The 25,605-nt window shown below is 38.7% G+C and overlaps 2 protein-coding genes across 3 annotated transcripts; one reads left to right on the top strand and one right to left on the bottom strand.

Annotated features, from left to right (window-relative positions):
- Window positions 1–607: 607 nt before the first annotated feature.
- LOC149940965 (ras-like GTP-binding protein Rho1) lies at window positions 608–9,087 on the bottom strand. 2 transcript variants are annotated; one of them, XR_016481124.1, is made up of 6 exons: window positions 8,989–9,087; window positions 7,265–7,431; window positions 6,995–7,195; window positions 6,752–6,934; window positions 6,160–6,665; window positions 608–818 (listed from the first exon to the last, which is right to left on the bottom strand). XR_016481124.1 is itself a non-coding variant. In XM_090177148.1 (5 exons), exons 1-5 carry the CDS (start codon window positions 9,026–9,028, stop codon window positions 6,633–6,635), a joined length of 624 nt encoding a protein of 207 aa, XP_090033274.1. In that variant the 5' UTR covers window positions 9,029–9,087; the 3' UTR covers window positions 4,934–6,632. The 2 variants fall into 2 exon arrangements, 1 of the variants encoding a protein (XP_090033274.1); XM_090177148.1 differs by lacking the exon at window positions 608–818 and having other exon boundaries at window positions 4,934–6,665.
- A 2,975-nt stretch (window positions 9,088–12,062) lies between these two features.
- Window positions 12,063–21,881, top strand: LOC149940964 (uncharacterized). The gene is made up of 3 exons (XM_090179400.1): window positions 12,063–12,536; window positions 16,648–21,417; window positions 21,858–21,881. Exons 1-3 carry the CDS (start codon window positions 12,063–12,065, stop codon window positions 21,879–21,881), a joined length of 5,268 nt encoding a protein of 1,755 aa, XP_090035526.1.
- The last annotated feature ends 3,724 nt before the right edge of the window (window positions 21,882–25,605 follow it).

Below are 25,605 nucleotides of genomic sequence, written 5' to 3'. Positions count from 1 at the left end.
GCTCATTCTTAAAGCATTTAAATAACGTGAGCTATGCCAGTTTCACGAAGAACGAAATAAATTCCAAATGAACTTTAGTGTGAATGAATCGGGGTTTCTAAAATCTATTTTCTGGTAAGTGTTTATAGTAAGCGTCTTCTATTAATTGGAAAATACTTGTAACGTCTTAGATTGCCACCGCCCGGTGAATTCGCGTCACGGTGGCAATGGAGCCGTAGATTTTCCGAGTGTAATTTTCCGCGAATTTTACCACTGACCAATGAGGATCCGCTGTCAGCGCCAACGTCTTGTTTCGCATAATTTCTAGTATCAAGATTAGTTTTTCCCTGTCCATCCAACGTACATTACATGGAAACAGATTTGTTTTCTCCTAAAACTTTACTAACCATCCAATCCAATACCTGTCCCTTCTCGGCCGTAGTGAAACGATAACGAAGTTCCGCGGGTTAAAAGTAGTTAGCGGCGATTTGCCAGCCCCTTCTATCCGACCCCCCTTAAACACTTTTTAAAAAAATACGCAGTCTTATAATTTTGGATACAATTGACTTTTAAATTCCGTTTCATTTTTAATCTATATTACTGCTATACATCTACACTGTGTGCACGTTTCAGATCTGTCAGCCCCCCGTTTAAAAACAATTAAGCACTCTTATAATTTTGGATCCGTTTGACTTTTAAATTCCGTTTCATTTTTAATCTATGGATCAACCGCGAACCTCGGACAACAAACCATGTGGAAGGATATCACAACAGGCTTAATTGGTCGGAAGTAAGAGATATGCATCTAGCGGTTCGAAATGTTTTACACCTCCTTCAACCTATGCGTAATAAAGATCAAATTAGAGTCAGAAACTTACAGAGGGGAATTTACAAAGCCCAAAATCGCGATCAAGTTTTCGTAGAACTTGATATACGTATAAGCATAAGTAACACCATAACAATAAGTATGATACTTCCTATTGCTTTAATGCTCATTTTCTAACCGAACCTTTTTTCGGCACTGATACTCTCTTCAAGCTGTGACTTGGATTCGCGACTTGTCGTTTTGGATGACTAATTTTTGATACAAATTTAAGCCTAATATCGGAGAGCACGTTCTGGATTCGCGAGGGGCTTTGGCTTTGTTTTGAAGCCCGCGTGCGAATCACGCGTGATTAAAAAAACATGAGCTCGTGGCGCCGAGAAAATCTTTTTAATTTCTATCATTTTAGCCTAATATTCCGCCTATCTATCGGAAACCAGATATTTCGGCTTAGCGGAAGTATCGCGTATTTTAGACACTAGAGGGCTCTGTGCTGAGAAAACATCTTGATTACTCAATAACTATGAAAATCAGTTTGGTTGTAAATCTCGTTAATTGTCATACTTATTGTTATTATGTTACTTATGGTATAAGAAATGCTAAAATTGAACTAAACCGTTCAACCGCCCACCTGTGGAATATAATTTTTGAATTAGACCAAACACGTTTTTCATACTTAATGAGCGAAGTTCATAAATACATTAAGTATTTACGCTTTTGTACTACACTCACATGGGAGAGTGTAGTGTAGTGATTAATTGTGATATGATGGATTTAAACAAGGTGATTCAAGTTATAGAGGAGAAAATTAGACAACACTTTTATAGAAAATTTATGTACTTCCGCAATGAATTTTTTAACAAATTTTCAACTTTCCCAAGGGAAAACTTGCCTTAATTTTTTAAGTAATTATGACAAAATATATCTTAACCCATTTGGGAGTACTGCCTCGAGGCATCAACGAAAGGTAAAGATAACAAATGTGGAGAAAAAATTGGTATAGCAGCATAAGTGAAGATTTCCCGTACTTGTCAACGTTTTTTAACTTTTGTGGCGTTAATAACTCCTATAAACATGTTAATAGTTTATAGAGAGCGGTTGCAATTAATATATAGAGCAATTGAAATGATATTGGATAGTAAAATATAATTATTTTAAGAAATATATCTTTGAATGAAAGTTGAAACTAGCAAATGTGTTGTAGTTATAAATACTAAAATTTTGTTCCATGGTCGATATAACTTGACGTAAAATTAAATAAAATAAAAGTTCTGCTACTACATGGAGGTTAATAATCGAAAAGACAACTAAAAAAATTTAATATAACTATAGTGTCAAGAATCCCGAGCACATTAAAAACGGAGTTGATAAAAAATAAACCTAAAGTTGACGAATTGTATAAAACAGGTGTGGTGTATGAAATAAAATGTTCTTGTGGTAAAACCTACATCGGACAGATCAAGAGACAATTAAAGAAAAGGCAATATGAACACAAAAACTGTGTAAAAAAATGTTATAAAAACAATGGATTAGGTATGCATGTTAGTCTAGTCGATCATAAAATAGATTGGGAATCGACTAAAGTTATCTGTCAAGAGGCGACATGGTTCAAGAGATGTTTTAAAGAGGCAGTGTACATTAAGGATAGGGGACATTTAAATTTGGAAGAGTGTAAAATTAACGTGAAAGGTTGGGGAGGTTTTCAATGTAAAAAATAGTTTTTTATAAAATGTTGATTAGTGATGGATTTGTTGGATAATATTGTTTTAGATAAAAAACATGTCAAAAATTATAAAGCGTAATACATAATTGTAAAGTTCAGTAGGTTTGTAATAACGGCTGACGAAGGACCGTGTCCGAAAGCTACCGAAAATAAATTTTATTTGACCTCCATGCAGTAGCAGAACTTTTATTAAATTTTACATAAAGAGTTTCTTATTAATAAAAAAAAACAAAACAAGCCCGGACAGGTGACAAAACCAGCACGGGCAGCAGAACCCCACTAATGATGGTCGCACCCTCGACGCAAGCCACTCAACCCAGCAGAAGGTGCAGCAACGGGTCGACCAGCCCCCGCTTCGCACACAGCAGTGGGAATAAGAGCAGATGCTCTGGCAACACTGGCCGACACCCTACCTAGGAAGGAAGAGAGCCAAACCCATTGGAAAGAGCTCCTAAAGGGGAACAGCGAGCACACAGCAGTCCAAGTAACCCGGCACAGCTGGCACCATATATCCCGGCGGGAGTCCAAAAGGCCGGGAAAGAGGACCGCCGTGCCCTCATACGCAGGCCCGCAGTCCCACAGCAGGCTACCCAATCCGCTGAGGAGGCCAGTTTGCCTGGACCCTCTCCGCTAGCCTGGGCCGAAGCCCAGTTATCAGCCCACACCGGGCCGAAGCCCAGTTACTAGCCCACACCGGACCGAAGTTGGAGGTGGAGATAGGACCATTTGGACGGAGCTAACATCTCCCAGCGCGCCACCGCTCGTGATGGGTTACAAGAGCCGGACCCCGACTCCCCGGTAAAGCCGCCAGTTATTGAACACTCCGACCCCTTGTGGGCCTACTTGGCGGGGAAATGTAAAACGGCGAAACGGGACTACTTGGCGGCGAAATGAAAAACGGCGAAACGGGACTACTTGGCGGGGAAATGAACAACAGCGAAACGAAAGAAAAGACAATATGAACACAGAAACTGTGTAAAAAAATGTGATAAAAACAATGGATTAGGTATGCATGTTAGTCTAGTCGATCATAAAATAGATTGGGAATCGACTAAAGTTATCTGTCAAGAGGCGACATGGTTCAAGAGATGTTTTAAAGAGGCAGTGTACATTAAGGATAGGGGACATTTAAATTTGGAAGAGGGTAAAATTAACGTGAAAGGTTGGGGAGGTTTTCAATGTAAAAAATAGTTTTTAAAATGTTGATTAGTTGAAGGATTTATCGGATAATATTGTTTTGGATAAAAAAAACATGTAAAAAATATAAAATGTAGTACATATTTGTAAATTTTAGTTGAGTTTGTAAAAACGGCTGATGAAGGACCGCGGTCCGAAAGCTACCGCTAATAAATTTTATTTTATTAACCTCCATGTAGTAGCATAACTTTTATTTTATTTAATTTTACATCAAATGTGTTGTAGCTTTATTATGACCAAGACTTTAATTATTAATAAAATAAATTAGGAATAAATATTAATTTATCCCTTACATATTACGACGTTGGTTCTGTTCTACTGAGAGTTATACAGTATTTTAATTCGATCGCCCCAGGCACTTTTCTCATAAACTATATTACCTAGAAATGTTAAATTTTCACGATTTACACTACCGGGGAAGGTCGTTGTTATTTGTAAATTTCAGCAAAATCGTGGCATTCTCACGGTTTTGGAATTTTTAACTGTCAATGAACAAGTTGTAGAGCATACTCGAAAACCTTAAATGAAATTGATGTGGTCGAAATAGGTCAACTGGTTACTGACTACTGACATATTAGGTCAAGAAAAATAACAAGTTGGTAGTAGGTGGCTGAGGCCTTTTCACATCTAATTTAAAAAGAAACCTAACTAAATTGTAAGGTTTGTATGACTGCTAAAAATGAACGTTTTTTAAAATAATTTTTGTTATTGGTAAATAATTTTGAGAGAGAAAAACAATTTCCGAAAGTTTAAAATAAAAACAACAGTATTTAAAAGCCAAGATACTGTTGTTTTTATTTTAAATTCTAGCACCATGGTTTGTAAAACATTTAAAATTAATGATTAATTTCCGAAAGTGTTTCAAACTTTACAAATGTACCAGTCTTATACTAAATGAGGTTCAATAATTCCACCATCCGCTGCTATACACTTTCGTGCGTGATACAGCACATTTTGAAATGAACCACAGACCATAGCTGGAGTTACGAGTCGAAACGCTGCAATAATTATCGGCCAAAAGACTTCTTCGCACTTTAAATACTTGAAAGGAAACCTAAATTTAAACGAGGTGCAAATGCAAAAAAGCCTCAGGAAATTCAGTTGGCATAAATTAGACATTTTTGTAGACTTCTTACAACTTCCTTTTTTAAAAAAGATTGTAACATTTTCGGAAATTAATTACCAATAAAAAAATTAGTTTAAGAACCGTTCGTTTTTAGCAGTCATACAAACATTACAATTTAGATAGGTTTCTTTTTAAATTAATTGCGAAAAGACTGAGGCCACCTACTACCAACTTGTTATTGTTCATGACCTAATATCTCAGTGACAAATTGACCAATTCCGACCAAACCAATTTCATTTCAGGTTTTCGAGTATGCTCTACAACTTGTTTATTGACTGTTTTCGTCTACCACCTAACGTTAAAAAAAATTCCAAAACCGTGAAAAATGTCACGATTTTGCTGAAATTTACAAATACCAACGACCTTCCCCGATAGTGTACATTCTGAAAATTCACATTTCTAGGTAATATAGTTTTTGTACAAAATGCCTGGGACGATCAAATTAAAACACCCTGTATACTACACTCACAATCTCACATTAATTCGAAACGTCAAACGCAGATAAAGGACCTTTACGAACATTTGAATATAAGCAACGTATACAGATTGAATAATTTTGGGCCTTTTGGCGCCCCTCCAGAAGACATCGGTTCAACATACCACTCCGCCCCCTATCGGTACGCCTCTGACCACTGACGCTAGCCATCCAACCATGCAGTTTCTTTTGATGTATTCAAACATTTCGTAAACCCTTCTTACAAGAAGAATTTTCGTTGCAATTACCAAGATTAAATAGTAGCATAAAATGGAGTCTAGCTGTGCTCCGCTTTCATGGCCATTACCATGATTAAATAGAAATAATCAAATAGATTCTAGCTGTGCTCTGCTTTTGTTGCAATTACCATGATTAAATAGTAGCATAAAATGGAGTCTAGCTGTGCTCCGCTTTCGTGGCCATTACCATGATTAAATAGTAAGCATAAAATGGAGTCTAGCTGTGCTCCGCTTTCGTGGCCATTACCATGATTAAATAGAAAGAATAAAATGGAGTCTAGCTGTGCTCCGCTTTCGTGGCCATTACCATGATTAAATAGTAAGCATAAAATCGAGTCTAGCTGTGCTCCGCTTTCGTTGCCATTACCATGATTAAATAGTAGCATAAAATAGAGTCTAGCTGCACGCTCTGTTTCACTCAAAAATGCAAAAAGGCAACTACTATAGTGCTTTGCAGACTGCAGGAAAAGATAAAAATAATATTCTTTAATCTAAACAAGTGATTTAAAATCAAATATTTTCAGAGTTTGGTTTGCTCATGGGTCCAAATTCTTTGGATTTGGAGGCCCCTTATTGTTATTTTTGGTGAACACTTACTTTAACTGGCCGTTGCTGGAGCCACCGCTGCATCCAACCCTACGAAAGGTGAAGCAATGAGACGACCAACGACACCTTCACAGCCGTGGGAATAAGAAATGTTGATGTACATTTTAATTTTTAATTATTATAGTATAAATGCATTTATAATTATTTATTTTATTTAACGAAGGCTTATTTAATTTGTTATATTCTCGTAATTTTAAACAGTTCCATTTATTTATTTTTAAATTTGTGGCACATATCCAAATATATTTACCACAAATTTAAAAAGCAAACCTCTAGGTGCTAGTTGGTTTAGATTTCACACCACGTAATCAATTACCGCTCTCTTTGACATTTGTATATGTAATCGGACTTACACCGAATCAGAGGAGATTAAACGCCAAAACCTCGGTTCTTGAATTAAATTATTATTAAACCAATTTAATAAGGGTGTATGAGGTTCCATATTTACAGTTGATCACCAATTTTCAATTCTCTTTCCTTTTGCTCCTTTTGTGGGTCTATTAATGGAAGCGAAATGTTACTTTCCCCCCCAATTAAAGGTTGTTCTTACGAGTTGGGAAAGTTACGGAATATGAAAACTTGCCTGTAAAGCAGCCCGTGTGGCTGTCTCGAAAACCTCCCTGACCCCGTCTTTGGTCTTGGCAGAACATTCGAGATAGCCACAAGCGTTGATCTTTTCCGCCATTGAACGACCCTCTTCGGTTGTGACTGGCTTTTGGTTCATTTTGCCCAGCTCTTTGATAGTGTCCGGGTCATTTCTAAGGTCCTGAAGCATTTTTTATAAGTTAGTTTCCGCGTTAGTAGCGACGAAAGGTTTCCGACTAACTTTTTTGTTACCAACTAAAACGATTGGCACTCTACGACAAAAGTACCTAACTTCGGGAGCCCAGCTTTCCAGTATATTTTCCAAACTGTCTGGACTGTCAATACTAAAGCATATTAAGATTACATCTGAGTCCGGATAAGACAAAGGTCGTAATTTCTCGTAGTCTTCTTGACCCGCCGTATCCCATAGTGCTAATTCAACCTGAATTTAAAGATTATTTTTATTCTTTTGGCACATTGAAGTATTCACAGAAATGACGCAACAGCTCACTTGTTTACGATCAACTTCAATATCCGCTATGTAGGTTTCAAAGACAGTTGGAACGTAACCTTCCGGGAATTGGTCTTTACTAAATACAATTAGAAGGCATGTTTTACCACAAGCACCATCTCCCACGATTACTAGCTTTTTCCTGATGGCAGCGGTCTCAGAAAAATCTACAAATCAATTGAAATATGCCATAAATTCGCTGCGTACATTCATCCGTAAGTAAAGCCCAGTTCACACTATACAAGTAGTTGGGCCACTTAATTGAAACCAACTAATTGTAAGCAAGAAAATTGAATAGTGTCAACAGAAAAATTGTAACCATTGTTCCAACTTTTTCTGTTAACACTGTACAGTTTTCTTGCTTACAATTAGTTGGTTTCAATTAAGTAGCCCAATTAATTGTATAGTGTGAACTGGGCTTTAGTTTCATTTTACTATCAAGTAGTTTTAAAGGGTTGTTGCCGATTAAAATCTAAACATACTACTTGTTTCAAGCAACATAACTCATTTTTTATTATTAATAATTTATTTAGACCTAAATTAATTTTGGTTTAATAATAAAGGCTTAGAGGTAGGTAGTGAATTGTTTAGCGCACCGTTTTCATTTTTCAACCTTTCCTCGCCTTCGACCGTTTGTACTCGTGGCTCTGTTCACGTTTGGAAACATTTTACCGGCCTCATCATATCTATAATGAATATACAACTCGTCCAAAAAATTAATTTGGGTAATTTATGGGCCCAAAAAAATTGGTCATTATGATATATATGGTACCGCTCAGCCGAGAAATGAAAAAGCTATTGTGGTTGGAATATCAATTCGGCCAATATAAATGAAGCTCAATATAATGTAGTTAGTTTAATTAAATAAAGGAACTGAACCGTAAATCAAATTTTAAAATTATGTCACAATTAATAATAATCAGTTAGGCCCAAGTCATCGAGCGACTTTTAATGGCTTTTAGTGTTCCAAGAAATGGGAACCGAAGCCACTTCGGTTCTACATGGAACCGGAACCGAAGGAGAACCGAACCAAAAGAACAGAATACTTTTCGAATACTATTACTTTTAAAAAAACCGCGAAAAATAATAAATAAACCACTGACAACAATGACAAGTACTATTGTCTCAATTGGATAGAAAAACCGTTGTATTTAGAAATCACTTAATTTCGTTTTGTCCAAACTATTGGTTTTTATTTTGCCGCGTGTTCTATGTTACTTCCAAATATGCGGAAATAAGCGAAAATAGCTCTACAGTTTTCTCCCCAATATTTGTTTCGGTTCTCGGTTCGGTTCCGGTTCCAATTTGTCTTGATCGGTTCGGGTTTCACTTAGTCAGTTCTCAGCTCGGCTCCGGTTCCTTCAAGAACCGGAATCGAAGCGAACCGCGGCAACCCTAATGCCTTTAAAACAGGTGGCCGGGTTACGATGCGTAGGAGGATTCATGCCACGCGAGCCAACAGCTCCCTACACTAACCATTACCGTTAACCTCAGCAAGTTTTTATGGGAAGGGAAACCGAATAGCTCGGGGGGGGGGGGGGGAAACCCTTAAACCAGTGTCCCAAGCTGGGATCGAACCCGGCTCCTGTTTGATGCGAAGCGAAAGCGCTAACCACTCTGCCACCGCAAAAAGGCTATTTTACCTTCTTATCAATAATTTGTCGATATAAACAGTCAACGTATTTTAAAAGTATATAATGAATATAAAATTATTATTCACTCACCAGTATCAGAGCCAACCATACAATTTTTAAAACAATTCATTTAAAAAGCATAGAGCGAAGTCCGACTAAATTGCGGACACTTTTCCTTCACTCTTTTTTTCACAAGCTTCATAAGCTATGCGTGATTATTATTGAGCCGTTTCTTTATTATAAAAAAGAACGACGAGCTATATTATGACGTCATTTTAGCGCTTGGAAAGATATGATAATAATGCATTTTGGCAGTTAAACTATCTCTAGTCTCTAGAAATAGATAACATATTTCTGAAATAATGAGTTAAAAACATCCTTTCAGATCTCGCCAATAATTCTTACGCGTGTTGCTTCAGGAGCATAAGTAACATAAGTGTGACACTGAACGATTTATGTTAATGAACAGGAAATTAACCGATTTTAATATTACGTTTTTCGTTGAATTAACTTTAAGTAAAATGAGATATAGATTTAATATTACGCGAATGTGGGGGGGGGGGGTGGAGAGGATTAATCTTCCTTGATCGTAAGACAATACCAACGTTTTATCAAATATTTAATTTAAAAAAGCGACTAACCAAATTTTCAAATGGTTACTCGAAAAAGAATTCGGGTAACCGTTTTATAACTAATTACTTATTAAGTTATTATTAAAGCGAATAGAAAACAGTTATTCTTATTCAAATGGTGTTGAAATTAGTCATAGCTAGTAGTAGTAAACACAACACCCCTACCACCGGAGTGTCAGCTTCGCAGAAGGGGACCGAGAGAAGGGCAGACTTATCTTTTTGGTCTCCTTAAATTCAAATATTAGCTAATGAGGGCATTTGTTTATAAAATTTCTAGGCACGTGTTAGCACGGAGTTTATTTTTCGAGGTCGAGTTTTCGTGGAGTTGTTGTGAAGTTATTTATTATAAATTAGTTATTTTGTCAAGTTAAGTGTTGTATTTTTCAAAAAGAATGGCGTTATTTTTTGATGAGTCGAGTAGTGACTCAATAGATGCGTGCTTATCAACTGATAGAGAATTAGAAAGACGGAATTTCTTTAGAAGAAGCCAAGCCGATTGTGGGAATTTTGGAACTTAAAAACCCCCAAAAATTTTTAACGTTTATATATAATACCATTCAAAAGAGCCTTCTTATTTGCTGTGAGAAAATTAAGCAACTTGGAAAACTTAGCTACTGACCAACAACTTAAAACCTAATTTCCCAAAATCATACTTTAGGTTTGTCCCAACAACTTAAAAAATATTTTGAGCGCGGAAGAATAAACATACGAAAAAATCAACGAATTAGAATCGAGAAACATTTCGATTTGAGCTTGACCAATAACAGAAGTCTGCCCTGTCTCCTGTAAAGGAGATGTTATATGCTGACACTCCTGTGGTAGGGCCCTACCACAGGAGTGTCAGCATATAACATCTCCTTTACAGGAGACAGGGCAGACTTCTGTTATTGGTCAAGCTCAAATCGAAATGTTTCTCGATTCTAATTCGTTGATTTTTTCGTATGTTTATTCTTCCGCGCTCAAAATATTCGGTGTTGTGTTTACTACTCCAAGGTTTACTTCAATACAAATTTATAAAATTTTAAAGAAATAATCGTTTTCGAACGTTTTTTAGACCATCTAAGCCGAATATTCGAACGAATAATTGTTTAGAATCCGACTTTTCGCGGCTTAAACCGAATATTCGTTAATTCGAAATCTCGTTTTGAAAAGCCGAATGTTTGAATAATTTATTTTTCGAAACGAATAACAACCGGTTTTCGATTTCGGAATTACTATTCGAATCGTTTTGAAAAATCACTATTCGCATACCCCTAACCTGCGCATTAAAGGCCCAATAACTTAAAAATATTATCGACCTGATTACGTAGTACGTAACTGCCAGCTAATAATTGCTTGAAAACAAGCTTTAATGACAACTTAAACTCTTTCGCAATGAAACCTAAAGCTTACTTCGGCGGAATAATGACAAATTATTCAATTGGATCGTAAAATTAGCTATAATAAACACTCGATTCGTGTCTGAAGATAGTTATTTAAAAATTGGAGATCAAAAGCACGTATTCAGTGGAATTTATCGCTATCAATGTAATCTGCTCATTCTTTCAACAAAGAGACATAAACTAGTAGCTTATCTTTTGAGCTGAAGTATAAGGTAAGGGGCTTATAGGATGGGCACCAAAGAGGAGGAAAGCAAACGGGGTAAATGACCCCCTTTAATGATCTATGAATACACTAATAAAGGTATGAAGTCTCTCGCCCCTTTAGACTATGTATGAAAATTGCCTCTCCTCAATAAAATGTCTGCAGACGCTTAAAGGGGAACGGCCAAGGTTTTCCAAATATGGCCTTATTTCCGTATCAAAAGATTAAAAAGACGTTCAATATACTAACACGTACCTTTTTTTGTCTTGAAAAATAGCTTTTGGCCCAAAAAGTGGAAACGAAAAATAACGCCAGGTGTTTGGGTTTGAATTTTCGCCGCCATCTTAGGGGCTGCCGCCAGCGCCCCTAACCCCGTGTTAATTATTCCGCGTTTGAATTGGGGTATTTCAATGTTTGTATCATCATAATTATGTATATTTTGTTGTATATATATATTTTACGCCGAGTTTCATCACATTTAGATTATATATTTGAAAATGTACCGTGAGCGGAGCGTAACGCGTGACATGAGAAAAAAAGGTAGATGGAGAAGGCGCGCTCGCTCACGTGAAAATTATTATAAAAAGGGATATGTTAACCGAAAAATATATTTAAATGTTAGGCTGGAGAAGTTGTCTTGGAGCCGAAAGGTCCGTTTTATTTCCCCCGTATAGAACATAATTGTATTTCGTTTAATAAATAGTTTTGTGTTTCACTTTTAAAGTTCGTAATAGCAATTCCACAATAATTCGCGCTATAAAAACAAACCCGTTAGTTTTTCAGTCGGCTGACGCGGTTTAAGCTGTAGTCGCTCTCCCAAATTGATAAAACCCGATCCGATCGCGGAAGGAATCCACATTTTGGTGCCGAAACCCGGGAATTCTGGAACTTGAGAAGTAATCGTATGTACATTATTGTGAGACTTAACAAGAAATCCGTTAGTGAAACATGGCAGCCGAATCCGATTTAACCAAGTTAAGAGCCATCCGATCCGTTGTGAGGAGTGATACCACGACGAATTTAACAACATTAGAAGGACTGTTGAAACTCGAGGATGCCGAAGAGATATCAGATCAGCTTTCCCTATTAATGATGAAGAGATTGCAATTGCGAGAGTTGGACGACCAAATAACCGAACTCCTACCAGATAATGAAGCAGAAATCAAAAAGGAGTACAAGGAAAGGACCTACGATGACCAAGTTCACTTAGCCGAAAGGAAAGCTGAACGAAGACTTCGCCAGTTAGGAGCTACTAGTGTATCGAGCAGCACCCAAGGCTCATCGATAACCGAATCAACCACTCGGGTGGAGTCGAAATTACCAACCCTTGAACTTCACAAGTTCAGAGGAGATTATACGAAATGGCCGGGATTCTGGTCGCAGTTCAAGTCAACGATACACGACCGAAGAGGGTTAAGCGAGGTAGAAAAATTCCGATATCTGTTATCTTATTTGCAAGGAGAAGCTTTAGAGTTGTTAGAGGGTTTTGATAGGGCTCGGATTTTTCTGATCGTTTCAACCGGTAAATTCAGTTAACCATGATTAATCGGAAAACTTCCAGATAATTTAACGGTAAAATCTCGAGTTTGTTTATCAACTAATTATATAGTTTGAAAAAAAAACATTATCTTGATCGCAATAAATTCACCGCCGCCTTACTTTCCCCGAATGTATTTTTTTATCATGAAGCCGATATGAACTTTTATTTAAATAAATTTGTACACACTTGTTTTTTTTAAGATAAATAAGATCAAATTATAACTCTTCGAAATATTTACGATTTAAATATTTACCGAAAAAAAATTGTTTTTTTCTGGAAATATAGACCATATTTCTTCGTTAATCAATCATATTTGTTGTTCCAGTTGTGATGTACCCCGACTAAAATGTAATAAACACTAATGGAAAACTCGTATTAGTCTACCCATGGATAATAGTGAACTACTTTAACTATTTTTTATAATAAAAACCATGGTTTAGCAAATAATATAACTATGTTTTCATCTGGTGCTGCTAGTATCTTACACGTAATTCCGAAAAGGATGGATAGATAAATCACGAAATAAACTGAAGTGTCAATGCTGACTAATGAAACGGTGAAATACATTTTATTTTAACAAAATGGATAAAGTTGGTCATAAAATTCCCTTTCTAATCTGGGCCGCGGAAGTCTACAGACATCTGGCCAGAGCGCAATATAACCTGTGTCGTTTGCGCAGTTTACTAAAATACGGGGCGACGTTTCAGTGAGATGGGCATTTTTGGTCCTCAATGCCCCCACAACGCGATTGAGTGACCAGTCCTTACAAGCACCCGGGTACAAGTATCGCACTTTCAATAATCAGCCTTTTCAGTTTACATAGAGCCACGTAGTGGCAAATGCAAGAAGCTCATAAACTGCTGGATTTTCGTCTGCTAAGCAGACGCTTTATGGAAAAATCGTCTGCTTAGCAGACGAAAATCCAGCATTTCATGAGCTTCTCGCATTTGCCACTATGTGGCTCTATGTAAACTGAACAGGCTAATTACGTTTCTTTCTCCACTTCTGAAATAATATCCTTTTAGTAAGCTATGGAAATTTTACTTCCTTAATAGACAACATAAGTAAGGACTAGTAAACGTGTAGGGTGAATAAATATAGGAGTTATAGTCTTACAAGTTTACTCATTTTCTCCCTAGTTAATTTTTTCTATGCTTAACTTCCATAGTGTGCGTATAGATAATGTCAACAGTAGCAGACGTTGTCGTAGACAAATAAGTTACACGTAGAAAGGAGTTCTTCATAGTCCTTCAAAGAAAACAGGTGTCGGTTGCACACAGCAAAGCTATACGATATACACTCAGTGGCGTAAATAGCGCCCCCGCAGACCTCGCGGCGCGGGGGGCCCCGAGATCTAGGGGGCCCCCAAACGTTTATGATTGAAATTGATGCTTTTTAAAAGGGCCCCGAGTCGTTTTTCAAGGGGGCCCCCAGAGTTCCTAGTTACGCTACTGTATACACTCCTAAAAGTTGCCGCTGGTAATTATTTGTTATATTATTTATTGGCTTATATATGGGGCGCCAAACCGGAAAAACTAAATAACATTTCTAGGAATATTTTAACAATTCTAGGAATATTTTCAAACTCTAGAAATATTTTCAAACTCTAGGAATATTTTAAAATTACCTATCAATTTTAAAAATCCTATATATTTTAAAGCGTTTCCTAGTTATTTTAAGAGAGACGTTTCCTACATATTTTACGGACATAATATATTTTTCGGCAAAACGCGGGATAGAAAGCAGCGCTTGTAGTTTCCAATCGGAGAGTTGAGTGTGAACACTGTAAAGGCTAGCTATGATGGGATGGTACTTGTACCGTTGATGGAGTGGTACTTGCACCGTTGACCATAAATTTTCTTGAGGCGAGAACACGAAGAGCTCAAGCATCCGAGTTCAATTAGGAATTAGGAGACCAGGTTTTCCAGAGGATACCCGTAAATCAGATCGCTTATTGAAGGATGCAGATTCGGACACTAGATCTTTCAGTGGAGGCTTATCATCAACGGTACAAGTACCTCTCCATCAACGGTACAAGAACCATCCCTGCAATGGTACAAGTACCATCCCATCAATGGTACAAGTACCATCCCATTAACGGTACAAGAACCATCCCATCAATGGTACAAGTACCATCCCATCAATGGTACAAGTACCATCCCATCAACGGTACAAGAACCATCCCATCAATGGTACAAATACCATCCCATCAATGGTACAAGAACCATCCCATCAACGGTACAAGAACCATCCCATCAATGGTACAAATACCATCCCATCAATGGTACAAATACCATCCCATCAATGGTACAAGAACCATCCCATCAACGGTACAAGAACCATCCCATCAATGGTACAAGAACCATCCCATTAACGGTACAAGTACCATCCCATCAATGGTACAAGAACCATCCCATCAACGGTACAAGAGCCATCCCATCAGTGGTACAAGAACCATCCCATCAATGGTACAAGTACCATCCCATCAATGGTACAAGAACCACCCCATTAACGGTACAAGAACCATCCCATCAACGGTACAAGAACCATCCCATCAATGGTACAAGTACCATCCCATCAATGGTACAAGAACCAATCCATTAACGGTACAAGAACCATCCCATCAACGGGACAAGAACCATCCCATCAATGGTACAAGAACCACCCCATTAACGGTACAAGAACCATCCCATTAACGGTACAAGAACCATCCCATCAATGGTACATAAGTATATGTATTTGTACCCCGCTGCTCCGCCTTAAGCACTACAGCGGCCACCTTAAACAACCAGCCCTGGACAAAAGTGCGCTTTGCGAAACAACGTTCGGCCAGTGAGACAGCCATTTTGACCGCCTCACATATAGCAAACAAACGCCCTCATCACGGCCCAACAACAGGCGACACCATGGGCTGCCCGAGACCCACCCTCGCACAGCTGAGGACTAAAGTGGCTTCCTCTTCCACTGCAAACTACCCTCCTTAGTAGGTCACAGAATGACGAGTGTGGAACACCCATGAGGTTCCAGTGACCCAGCGCCCCGATCACATGACCTTGAGAGCCGGGTATGGAGCCCCCCACAGGCTCCAGTGACCCCATCACACCACTAGATAGGGACAGTGGGAAACCCATCAATGATACAAGTACCATCCCATCAATGGTACAAGAACCACCCCATTAACGGTACAAGAACCATCCCATCAACGGTACAAGTACCATCATAGTTCGCCTTTACAGTGTTCACACTCAACTCTCCGATTGGAAACTACAAGCGCTGCTTTCTGTCCCGCGTTTTGCCGAAAAATATTCTATGTCCGTAAAATATGTAGGAAACGTCTCTCTTAAAATAACTAGGAAACCCTTTAAAATATCCTTAGAAAGTCTATTAAAATATATAGGATTCTTAAAATTGATAGAGTTTGAAAATATTCCTAGAGTTTGAAAATATTCTTATACTAGAAGTATTGAAATATTCCTAGAAGTGTTAAAATATTTCTAGAAATGTTATTTAGTTTTTTCCGGTTTGGCGCCCCATACGTTTCAGCCATGGTTAATCGCAACAATTAAACGTGAAATATTTATTTCAACTACCTTGCGCATAAGTTTTAAAAATCGTTTTTTTTTAGTACGATAAGAAACCAAAAGTCTAAAGATTTTTTTCCGGTAATTGATAAATATGAATTTTTTAAATATTACCAACTATAAATAAAGAAAAACTCACGGAAGATAATCAAATAAAGTTTTGGCCAAAGAGTGATAGAATAATTTAATTTTTTAGTTGAAAAAAAAACCTTAGGTGAATTTTAGATTATTGGATAATAGTTGAACTAAGAAAAAAACTATTGAACATATTTGCTAATAATTACATCAAAAGATAACTTTATTTAAAAAAATATACGTATTAATCAAATTATACGAATAAAATTGATCGAAAAATATTAACAACATTTTTATTCAAAGAAATATTTTTCGAAAAAATTCGTTTGTGTCTTAGTTACGGTTAAAAGTTTACCGACACCGAGCCCTAGGTTTTGAAGAATCAGATCAGAATTACGACGTAGCCGTTTCATTGCTAGAAGAAAGATATGGCCAAACACATTTAGTTATTAACCAACTAATGAATAAGATACGCGCATTAACTAAAGTAGAAGACTCAAAGAACATTTTTGCATTAAGAAAACTTTACAACTCGATAGAGACAAACTTAAGGAGTTTAAAGGCTTTAGGCGTTGATACCACTGCAAACAGCGTTTCATTGTGTTCCGTTATTATTGCAAGTCTACCAGATGATATTTGCTTAAGATATAGTATGGATTGCAATAAAAGTAAACAATTCGATTTGAGTGAGTTGGTGAGTTTTATAAAACGTGAGGTAGAAGGCCGTGAGACTTGCGCTGTTCTAAAAGGTGAAGAAACGAAATCGCAAACTTATAAACCACGTGACGCACGCGATCAAAGTAGAACCGCAAGATTTAATCTTCGTCAAAATTCACCGTCTGTTACCGCTGCCGCGCTGAATACCACCGTTACCACGGGGAGAATTTACTGCATTTTCTGTAAATCCGCCACCCACGCGTCCGTGAACTGCCGTAGCTACACCTTAGAAGAGAAAAGAAAACTCATCCGAACCATGGAGAGATGTTTTATCTGTACCCGTACACAACATATAAAGCTTCCGCGTGTACGTCGAAATTCCGTAAATGCCAGTCGACACAACTCGGCGCTTTGTGAAAAGAATCCCGCTCACAAGCCCGAGAAAGCCGCCGTAACCGATGAAGTCACTACCGATAACGATTTCAAGGCTAACACCGAATCGAAGTCCGTCGTCTCAGCGATGGTTGGCTGTCGAAAAGAAGTTTTACTGGGTACCGCTATGGCAATAGTGAAAAGCACCGATAATCCGAGAAGAGAAGAAGTAGTTCGTTGTATTCTAGACAGCTGTAGCCAAGCCACGTTTATAAAGGAGGAAGTAGCCAGAAAGCTAAAATTGCCGGTGGTAGGTAGTCAAATTGTGTCGATAGAAACCTTTGCCAACGAATCGCCCACAGCCGTCCAGAGAAATACAGTTCGCTTAACCATAGAAAACAAGAGAGACCCGAGAAAGAAGATAGAGATAATAGCTATAGAAGTGCCTTATTTATGCAAAACCGCTACCTTGGTCAACTGTTACGAAGTCGAAAAATTCGTCAAAGAAAGGGGATTGATTTTAGCTGACGAACCTTCCGTGGATACACCGACCGTCTCCAGCATTGGAATCCTAATAGGAGCGGATTATTATTTCGACGTAGTTAACGACCGTATTGAAAGAATTAATGGACCGTTGGTAGCTATCGATACCAAACTAGGATGGGCAATACAGGGTCCTATAGACAAAAGAGCCGTATCCGTCAAACACGTTGGAGTAATCTGCATGAAAGTTGGAGTAGCGGACGACAACGAAGAATTGAACCGAACGCTAAGATCCTTCTGGGAAATAGAATCTCTGGGGATACAAGATAAACAGGAGAAGAAACTCAGTGGGAATGATGTTTGGGAGCAGTTCCGTAGAGAAACATTCTTCAAGGATGGAAGATACCACGTCTACCTTCCATGGAGAGTAGATCAAAGTGAACTTCCGAATAACCGTCAGATAGCGGAGATCCGAATGAGAAGTTTAGTAAAACGCTTCAAAAAAGATCCAGTACTATACCTAGACTACAAGGCAATTGTCGAGGACCAGTTGCGGAAAGGCATAGCCGTAGAGGTAGACGAAAGCGAACTCAACGTCACCGAAGGCTATTACATCCCTCATCAACCAGTCAAAAGAGAATCGAGCACAACCACAAAACTGAGAGTAGTGTTCGACGCTTCATCCCACGCAAAGGGAAAGCCTTCACTAAATTCGTGTCTAGCAAGTGGGCCAAATCTCAATCCAAACATTCTTCATCTTCTTATCCGATTCCGAAGTCACCGCGTAGCTATTATGGCCGATATAGAGAAGGCCTTTCTTCAGGTTTCTCTGGCGGAGGAAGAACGAGATTTTTTGCGTTTCCTTTGGGTGAAAGAAAACCAAGGTCGAATCGAAGAGGACCAGTTCCGAGTATTGAAGATGGCCCGAGTCGCCTTCGGAATTACCACCTCGCCATTTTTACTCTCAGCCACAATTCGCTTACACGCCGAAAAATACTCCGATACAGAACCGGAAGCCGTAAAATGCATTAACGAAGATCTGTACGTAGACGACCTCTTGAGTGGAGGCCCAGACGATGAGATGGCTTACAAAAAGTCAACAAAGGTCTCGGAAATTTTAGGGAGCGCTAATATGAAACTGCGCAAGTGGAAGACGAATTCGCCGGCATTGAGAGAAAGATGGACGAGAGAGGGAAACTACTCGAAAAATAAGGAAGCACGATTCGAGGGAGGAGCCAGTACCGGAAGTGAGAAAATTCTTGGATTGTTGTGGGAGCCGACGAACGACAAGTTTTCATTCGATCTCACCAAGATAGCTCAATCCGTCAATGAGACAAAGGGAACGAAACGTCAAATACTAGGAGCCGTAGCGCAAATCTTCGATCCGCTAGGTATGCTGAAACCGTACACTATCCGAGCCAAGTTGATGTTGCAACTATTATGGAAAGAAAACACCACATGGGATGAAGAGCTTCCGAAACTAGTAACTGACCAGTACAATGAATGGAAAACCGAAATGCCGGACATCAGGAAAATACAACTAGAAAGATGTTATTTTAGTGGAAGAGAAGCGGTTGTTCACAAAGAATTACACGCATTTTGTGATGCCAGTCTTAAAGCGTTGGCTACCGTAATCTACATCCGTTACGTAACCGCAGACAACAAAATCCACTCCTCATTTGTCACGTCAAAGGCAAGAGTCGCACCGCTAAACAAGGAGTTAAGTTTACCGCGTTTAGAACTCATGGGATGTTACCTCGGAGCCCACCTGATAACGACCGTAAAAAAAGCGCTAAAATACCCCGACATTCCGATGTACTTATGGACCGATTCTACCATAGCGCTCCACTGGGCGAGAGGAGAAGAAAGGGAATGGACGCCGTTTGTCCAGAACCGGGTAAGAGACATCCAAGCTCTAGTCAGTTCAAACAGTTGGGGTCATTGCGCGGGAAACATCAACCCAGCCGACCTACCGACTCGAGGATGTAAAGCAAACGATCTTGCCAGCAGCAAGTTATGGTGGAAAGGAGCTCCGTTCCTGAGAGAGCCGAAATCTAACTGGCCTAGTACAGATCCGCAGAACCAGAAAATGAATCCAGGAGAATTAGAAAAGGAGAGAAGGAAAACTGTTCTATTGGTCAATTGTAAAGACGTCGAAGAGAGGGGCTTATCAAAACTAATTAATCTTCAAGGACACAACTCCGTGAAGAAAATATTCCGAATTACCGCCTACGTTAGGAGATTTGTCGATTTTAAACTTAGAAACAAACCACTATTAACCGGACCAATTTCAGCCGAAGAAATTCGAGACGCGGAATTTGCCTGGGTACGATGCAGTCAATACCATGACTTTGGAGCGGAGATCAAGGCGATGCAGAAGGGCGAAACCGTCGACAGGGGATCGTGTATCGCTACTTTGAACCCATTTCTAAATTCAGATGGTATTATTGTAGTAGGAGGCCAATTGAATGAAACAAACCTGAACGAAGACGAAAAACATCCCGGCATTCTTAAAAAGGAGTCCAGATTGTCCGAACTGATTATGATCCGTAGCCACGCCGAAGTATTACACTCGGGAATTCAAAGTTCTTATACGCAATCACGAGGGCGATACTGGATAATTTCCGGGCGGCAACTAGCCAAAAGGGTCATCAAGAACTGTAGAACATGCCGAAGACAGCAGGCGAAGCCGGGCGCCGCACCTATTGCACCTTTACCGAAGGAAAGAGTCGACCGAACCCGTGTATTTCAGAACACCGGGGTCGACTTTTGTGGTCCTTTGTACGTTAAAATCGCAGATCCATCCGAAAAATGCTACATTATATTATGTACTTGCGCCGTAACCAGAGCAGTACATCTCGAGCTAGTTCCTTTTATGACCACGCATGAATTCCTACTTGCGCTAGGAAGGTTCATCAGTCGACGAGGTATTCCAGGCATAATATTCTCGGACAATGCTAAGACGTTCCAGAGAGGTGATGAAGATATCAAACTTATATGGCAGAATATAAACAGTCAAGAAGCTCGCGAGTTCTACGGAGATCGAGGCATTCAGTGGAGGTTCATTACCGACCGTGCCAGCTGGGCTGGCGGTTGGTGGGAAAGGATGGTCAGAACCGTCAAAACAACTCTTACGAAGGTCCTGGGACGGACCAGTCTCACTTATCAAGAGTTAGAAACCGTGGTTGCAGAAACCGAAGCCATTACCAATTCCCGCCCAATCACCTACGTTTATAGCGGAGTGAAAGAGCCAATGCCGATAACGCCGGCTCATTTCTTAGTTGGCGACTGCCTGACGAATTTACCGCCACAACGTCCGAAAGAAGGAGATCTCCCAAAATCGCAACGCGATTTTGAGAATAGGATTAAATATCGCGAAAATTTAATGGAACGTATTTGGAATCGCTTTAAAAACGAGTACGTGAAGGAACTTAGATCGGCTTATCACTCGCCGCTTGTGGTTCAAGAGTTATCCATGAAAGAAAATAACGTGGTTATGGTCCACGGCGATAAGACACCCCGAAGCTTGTGGAAGCTTGGAATAATAACGAAAACCTTTGTAAACCGAACCGATGGTTACATCCGTTCGTGCATGGTACGAATGCCAAACGGAAAATTGATAAAACAACCAATCTTAAAAAATTCACTTAAAAAAAAATAACACTTTGTATCATTTTTGGGAGGAGTGTTAATTATTCCGCGTTTGAATTGGGGTATTTCAATGTTTGTATCATCATAATTATGTATATTTTGTTGTATATATATATTTTAAGCCGAGTTTCATCACATTTAGATTATATATTTGAAAATGTACCGTGAGCGGAGCGTAACGCGTGACATGAGAAAAAAAGGTAGATGGAGAAGGCGCGCTCGCTCACGTGAAAATTATTATAAAAAGGGATATGTTAACCGAAAAATATATTTAAATGTTAGGCTGGAGAAGTTGTCTTGGAGCCGAAAGGTCCGTTTTATTTCCCCCGTATAGAACATAATTGTATTTCGTTTAATAAATAGTTTTGTGTTTCACTTTTAAAGTTCGTAATAGCAATTCCACAATAATTCGCGCTATAAAAACAAACCCGTTAGTTTTTCAGTCGGCTGACGCGGTTTAAGCTGTAGTCGCTCTCCCAAATTGATAAAACCCGATCCGATCGCGGAAGGAATCCACACCCCGTATGAGCGATTTGCGAACTATCCTAACTTTTAAAATCGCGCAATTTAGGCTTAAGTCTCTAATAACTGGAACGCGCCGCGCGTGCAAAACAAATTTTTCGCGTCTTCAGCAGCGCGCTTTCACGTTGTTTTTCTGTCTCACCGACTTCTCACCAGGTGTCGCGGCGGACGCGCGCTTTTCGATATCCCGAAATTTCTTTATTTTATTAAAAATTAATCACTCAATATTTTTTTATGCGGTTTTCGCCATAAATTTTAGTTTTCAATGGGCTATAGGGCTATCTAATTGGTTAAAGCTTGACCGTTCCCCTTTAAGAACAATATCTCAATCACCCTGTGAAAAATCAATTACACCTCTTTCTTTAGAACCATGCCCATGCATCCATACAAGCACAAAATAGACTCCTCATAAAGCCACTATTAGTGGTTTTTTAGCACAGAAAAATCAATTACATTGTTTTCTCCAATAACGCCAAAAATAGGTGAATAAATCACATAACTGAAGCCTAGGTTTTGGGACATCAATCGCCAACTTCTAAGGCAGCGAGGGTTTGACTTCTCCCCCGACAGATAGACAGATACACTCTTTAAAAAAGGGTGTTTTAATGGTATATTAAGGGTGTAATATCTGTAAAAAAAAACACTCTTTAATGTTAATTTAAACGCCCTAAAGGGATTTTTATTGTCCCAAATTAAAAACTTGAAAAGGTGTATAAAGGGTGTTATATTACCCCGTAAATTGAGTGATTTAACACCTCGTAAGGGTGTAGCTCCCTTAAGGCAGTAGTTTAGTACCCTAAAAGGAGTATTTTAACACTTTAAAGGGAGTATTGTCGCACCCTTACGGCAGTAGTTTAGAACCTTAAAGGGAGTAGTTAAAAACTTTAAAGGGAGTATTATAGAACCCTTAAGGGAGTATTGCAGAACCCTGAAGGGGGTAGTGTAACACCCTGAAGGGAGTCGTTTGGTACCCTTAAAGGAGTGGTCTTGTACCCTAGAGGGAGTAGATAATAACCCTGAAGGGAATAGTTTTATACCACAAACTGTTAACAAAGGAACCAAAACGGAGGACATAAGCACCCCAAACAGTGTAAATAAACACCCTAGCAGGAAAACTGCTTTTTAAGGTGTAGAATAACATCCTTTATAAACCTGTTAAGGTGCTAAATATTGGACAAGAAAAAACTCTTAAAGGTTTGAAAATACACCCTTTTTTAAGAGTGTAGATATATAGATGCACCATTTATCCTTCTTTCGGTTAGAATACACATAATATCTATAATGTACTGTATTTTGACGTATCTTTCGCCATTTTAAGCGTAACGGTTAAAGAGTTATGCCTAATCATGGCCTAATACTACGGAAGCGGCGGCGGCTACGTACTAGATGAAAATACTAAACACAAATCCATATGAGATCAACAGTAAAGGGTCTCAATTCAAAAGGTCTATTTGAAATCTCAGAGGTAGAGGCTATATAGACATGGCGGTCATGAAAAATGTAAACACAATCCTCCCGAACAATTGAAATTATTAACCAGACAATGGGGATTTTTAACCTTATGACGTTTTAAGAGTACCAGTTAAGGTCTAAGACCAAATTGACACGCACCTTTAAATGAACCATTTTAAAGCTGGTATTTACTTAATTTTTACTAAATATTTTAACTAAAGAATTACGTTTTCTATCACAATTTTATATGAAAAATCACTCTTGGTTCAGTATTTACGTTTGTAGAATGATCCTTTTAACATTTTACAGTATCCAGCTATTATTTTATTTCTTCATGATCCCGCTTTACTCGCGCGAATAAGGTACAAGTATTCCGAAAATCTTTAGGAGTAAAAGATGTTAAACGCCCATTCAATTTGAAAGAAGTTTCAGTTTAATATGTTAGATTCAATATTATAGTTAGGTTAAATATTAGTTAGTGTTCAATAAAATTAAATAGAAAGAGTAGTTTATACAGAAATTCTTCAAAGGCGGTGAAAATTTAGTACACTCAAAGCTGTTATCATAGGGGGTTGACCCGGAAACTGACCCCTATCCGTCTACGCCACGGAATTTAAATAAATATCAGGCTATTACCCTAATAATAATCAGCTAGACTAATACTCAAGGCACCACCTTAGGCCCAAATCATCTAGCGACTTTTAATGCTTTTTAACAGGTGGCCGGGTTACAATGCGTAGAAGGGTGGTGGCAAGCCCTTCACGCCACGCGAGCCAATAGCTCCCTACACTAACTATTACCAAAGAACTCGGGAGAAACCCTTTAAACAAAGGGGAGATAACTTGCACACTCAACGCAGAAGGACTAGTTTAGAATTTACAACCAGTTCCACAAGTTGATGCGAGACGAAAGAGCTAACCACTCCGCTACCCCACCCACTTATTATCAATTTGAATAACAACGTAAAATATAGAAAAAATAAAGTGCGTAGGGATATATACTTATTTATAAATCAGATTTTCTTGATGTAATAGTTTTAGTGAATCGTTATATTTGGAAAATCTGTGGAGCCTACGAAGGTTTGTTTTAAGTGAATAACATTATCAGTATAAAGAGATATATCATAATACTTCTGACGATAAAGATAAAATATAATTATTCCATTAAAATAAGCTTGTCGTATAAATCCGGTTTGCGTTTCATTATAAACTAAAAAGGAACTAAATGGAACAAATAAAGGGTGAAATGGTGCGTTGCAATAATGCGCCAGATAAGAAATGAAACATTTGCAATCAAACGTTCCTTAAAATCAGCCTATTTATGCTGGGTTACAATGCGTAGGAGGGTGGTGGCAAACACTTCATGCCACGCCAGCCAACAGCTCCCTACACTTACTAATACCGTTAACCTCTACAAGTTTTTCGATGGAAAGGGAAAACCGAAGACCTCGGGGGAAAACCCCTTTAACCAGTGGGGCGGATAACTTGCAAACTCAACGCGGTAGGAGCGGTTCCGAGTTTTCACCCAGTGCCACAACTCCACAAGCTGGAATCGAACCCGGCTCCTCTTTCTGCGAGGCAAAACAGATTGCAAACTGCCTCATTTCTTTATTTTCAGAGCGCCTTAGTCAAAGTGCATTTTTACATCAAACTGAATGTTTGTCTGACAAATCTTTGTCAAAATACTTGAGCCCCCTTGTAATAATAATAATAATAATAATAATAATCAGCTAGGCTAATACCCAAGGCACCACCTTAGGCCCAAGTCATCTAGCGACTTATAATGCCTTTAAACTGGTGGCCGGGTTACAATGCGTAGGAGGGTGGTGGCAAGCCCTTCATTGTATTCAATTATAAAGCAGCTCTTCAAAGCAAATTTTGTAATGATAGTATGTTTCGCCAATGACAAACGTAAACCATTACGTACCGACGGACTGACAACTCTTCGCGAACTGGTTGTCTGGTTCTAGTATTTGGAGGAAGCCCGTAAAATCGGCGACGGTCCGCCGGCAGCCTTTTCGACGGACCAGCCAAGGCCTATTGAAAATTGAAATGCTTTCAAAAGTGTAAATAACGCTTACGTAAAAGTTACGTTAGAAAAAAAATGATGAATTATTGAATCGGAAGATAAAAATAACTATTATAAACACTGACTCCAT

Source organism: Leiobunum rupestre, chromosome 6 (genome assembly GCF_980474605.1).
Source record: "Leiobunum rupestre chromosome 6, qqLeiRupe1.1.hap1, whole genome shotgun sequence".
In the NCBI taxonomy this organism is placed as follows: domain Eukaryota; kingdom Metazoa; phylum Arthropoda; class Arachnida; order Opiliones; family Sclerosomatidae; genus Leiobunum; species Leiobunum rupestre.
This window is presented reverse-complemented; position numbering and strand designations above follow the sequence as displayed.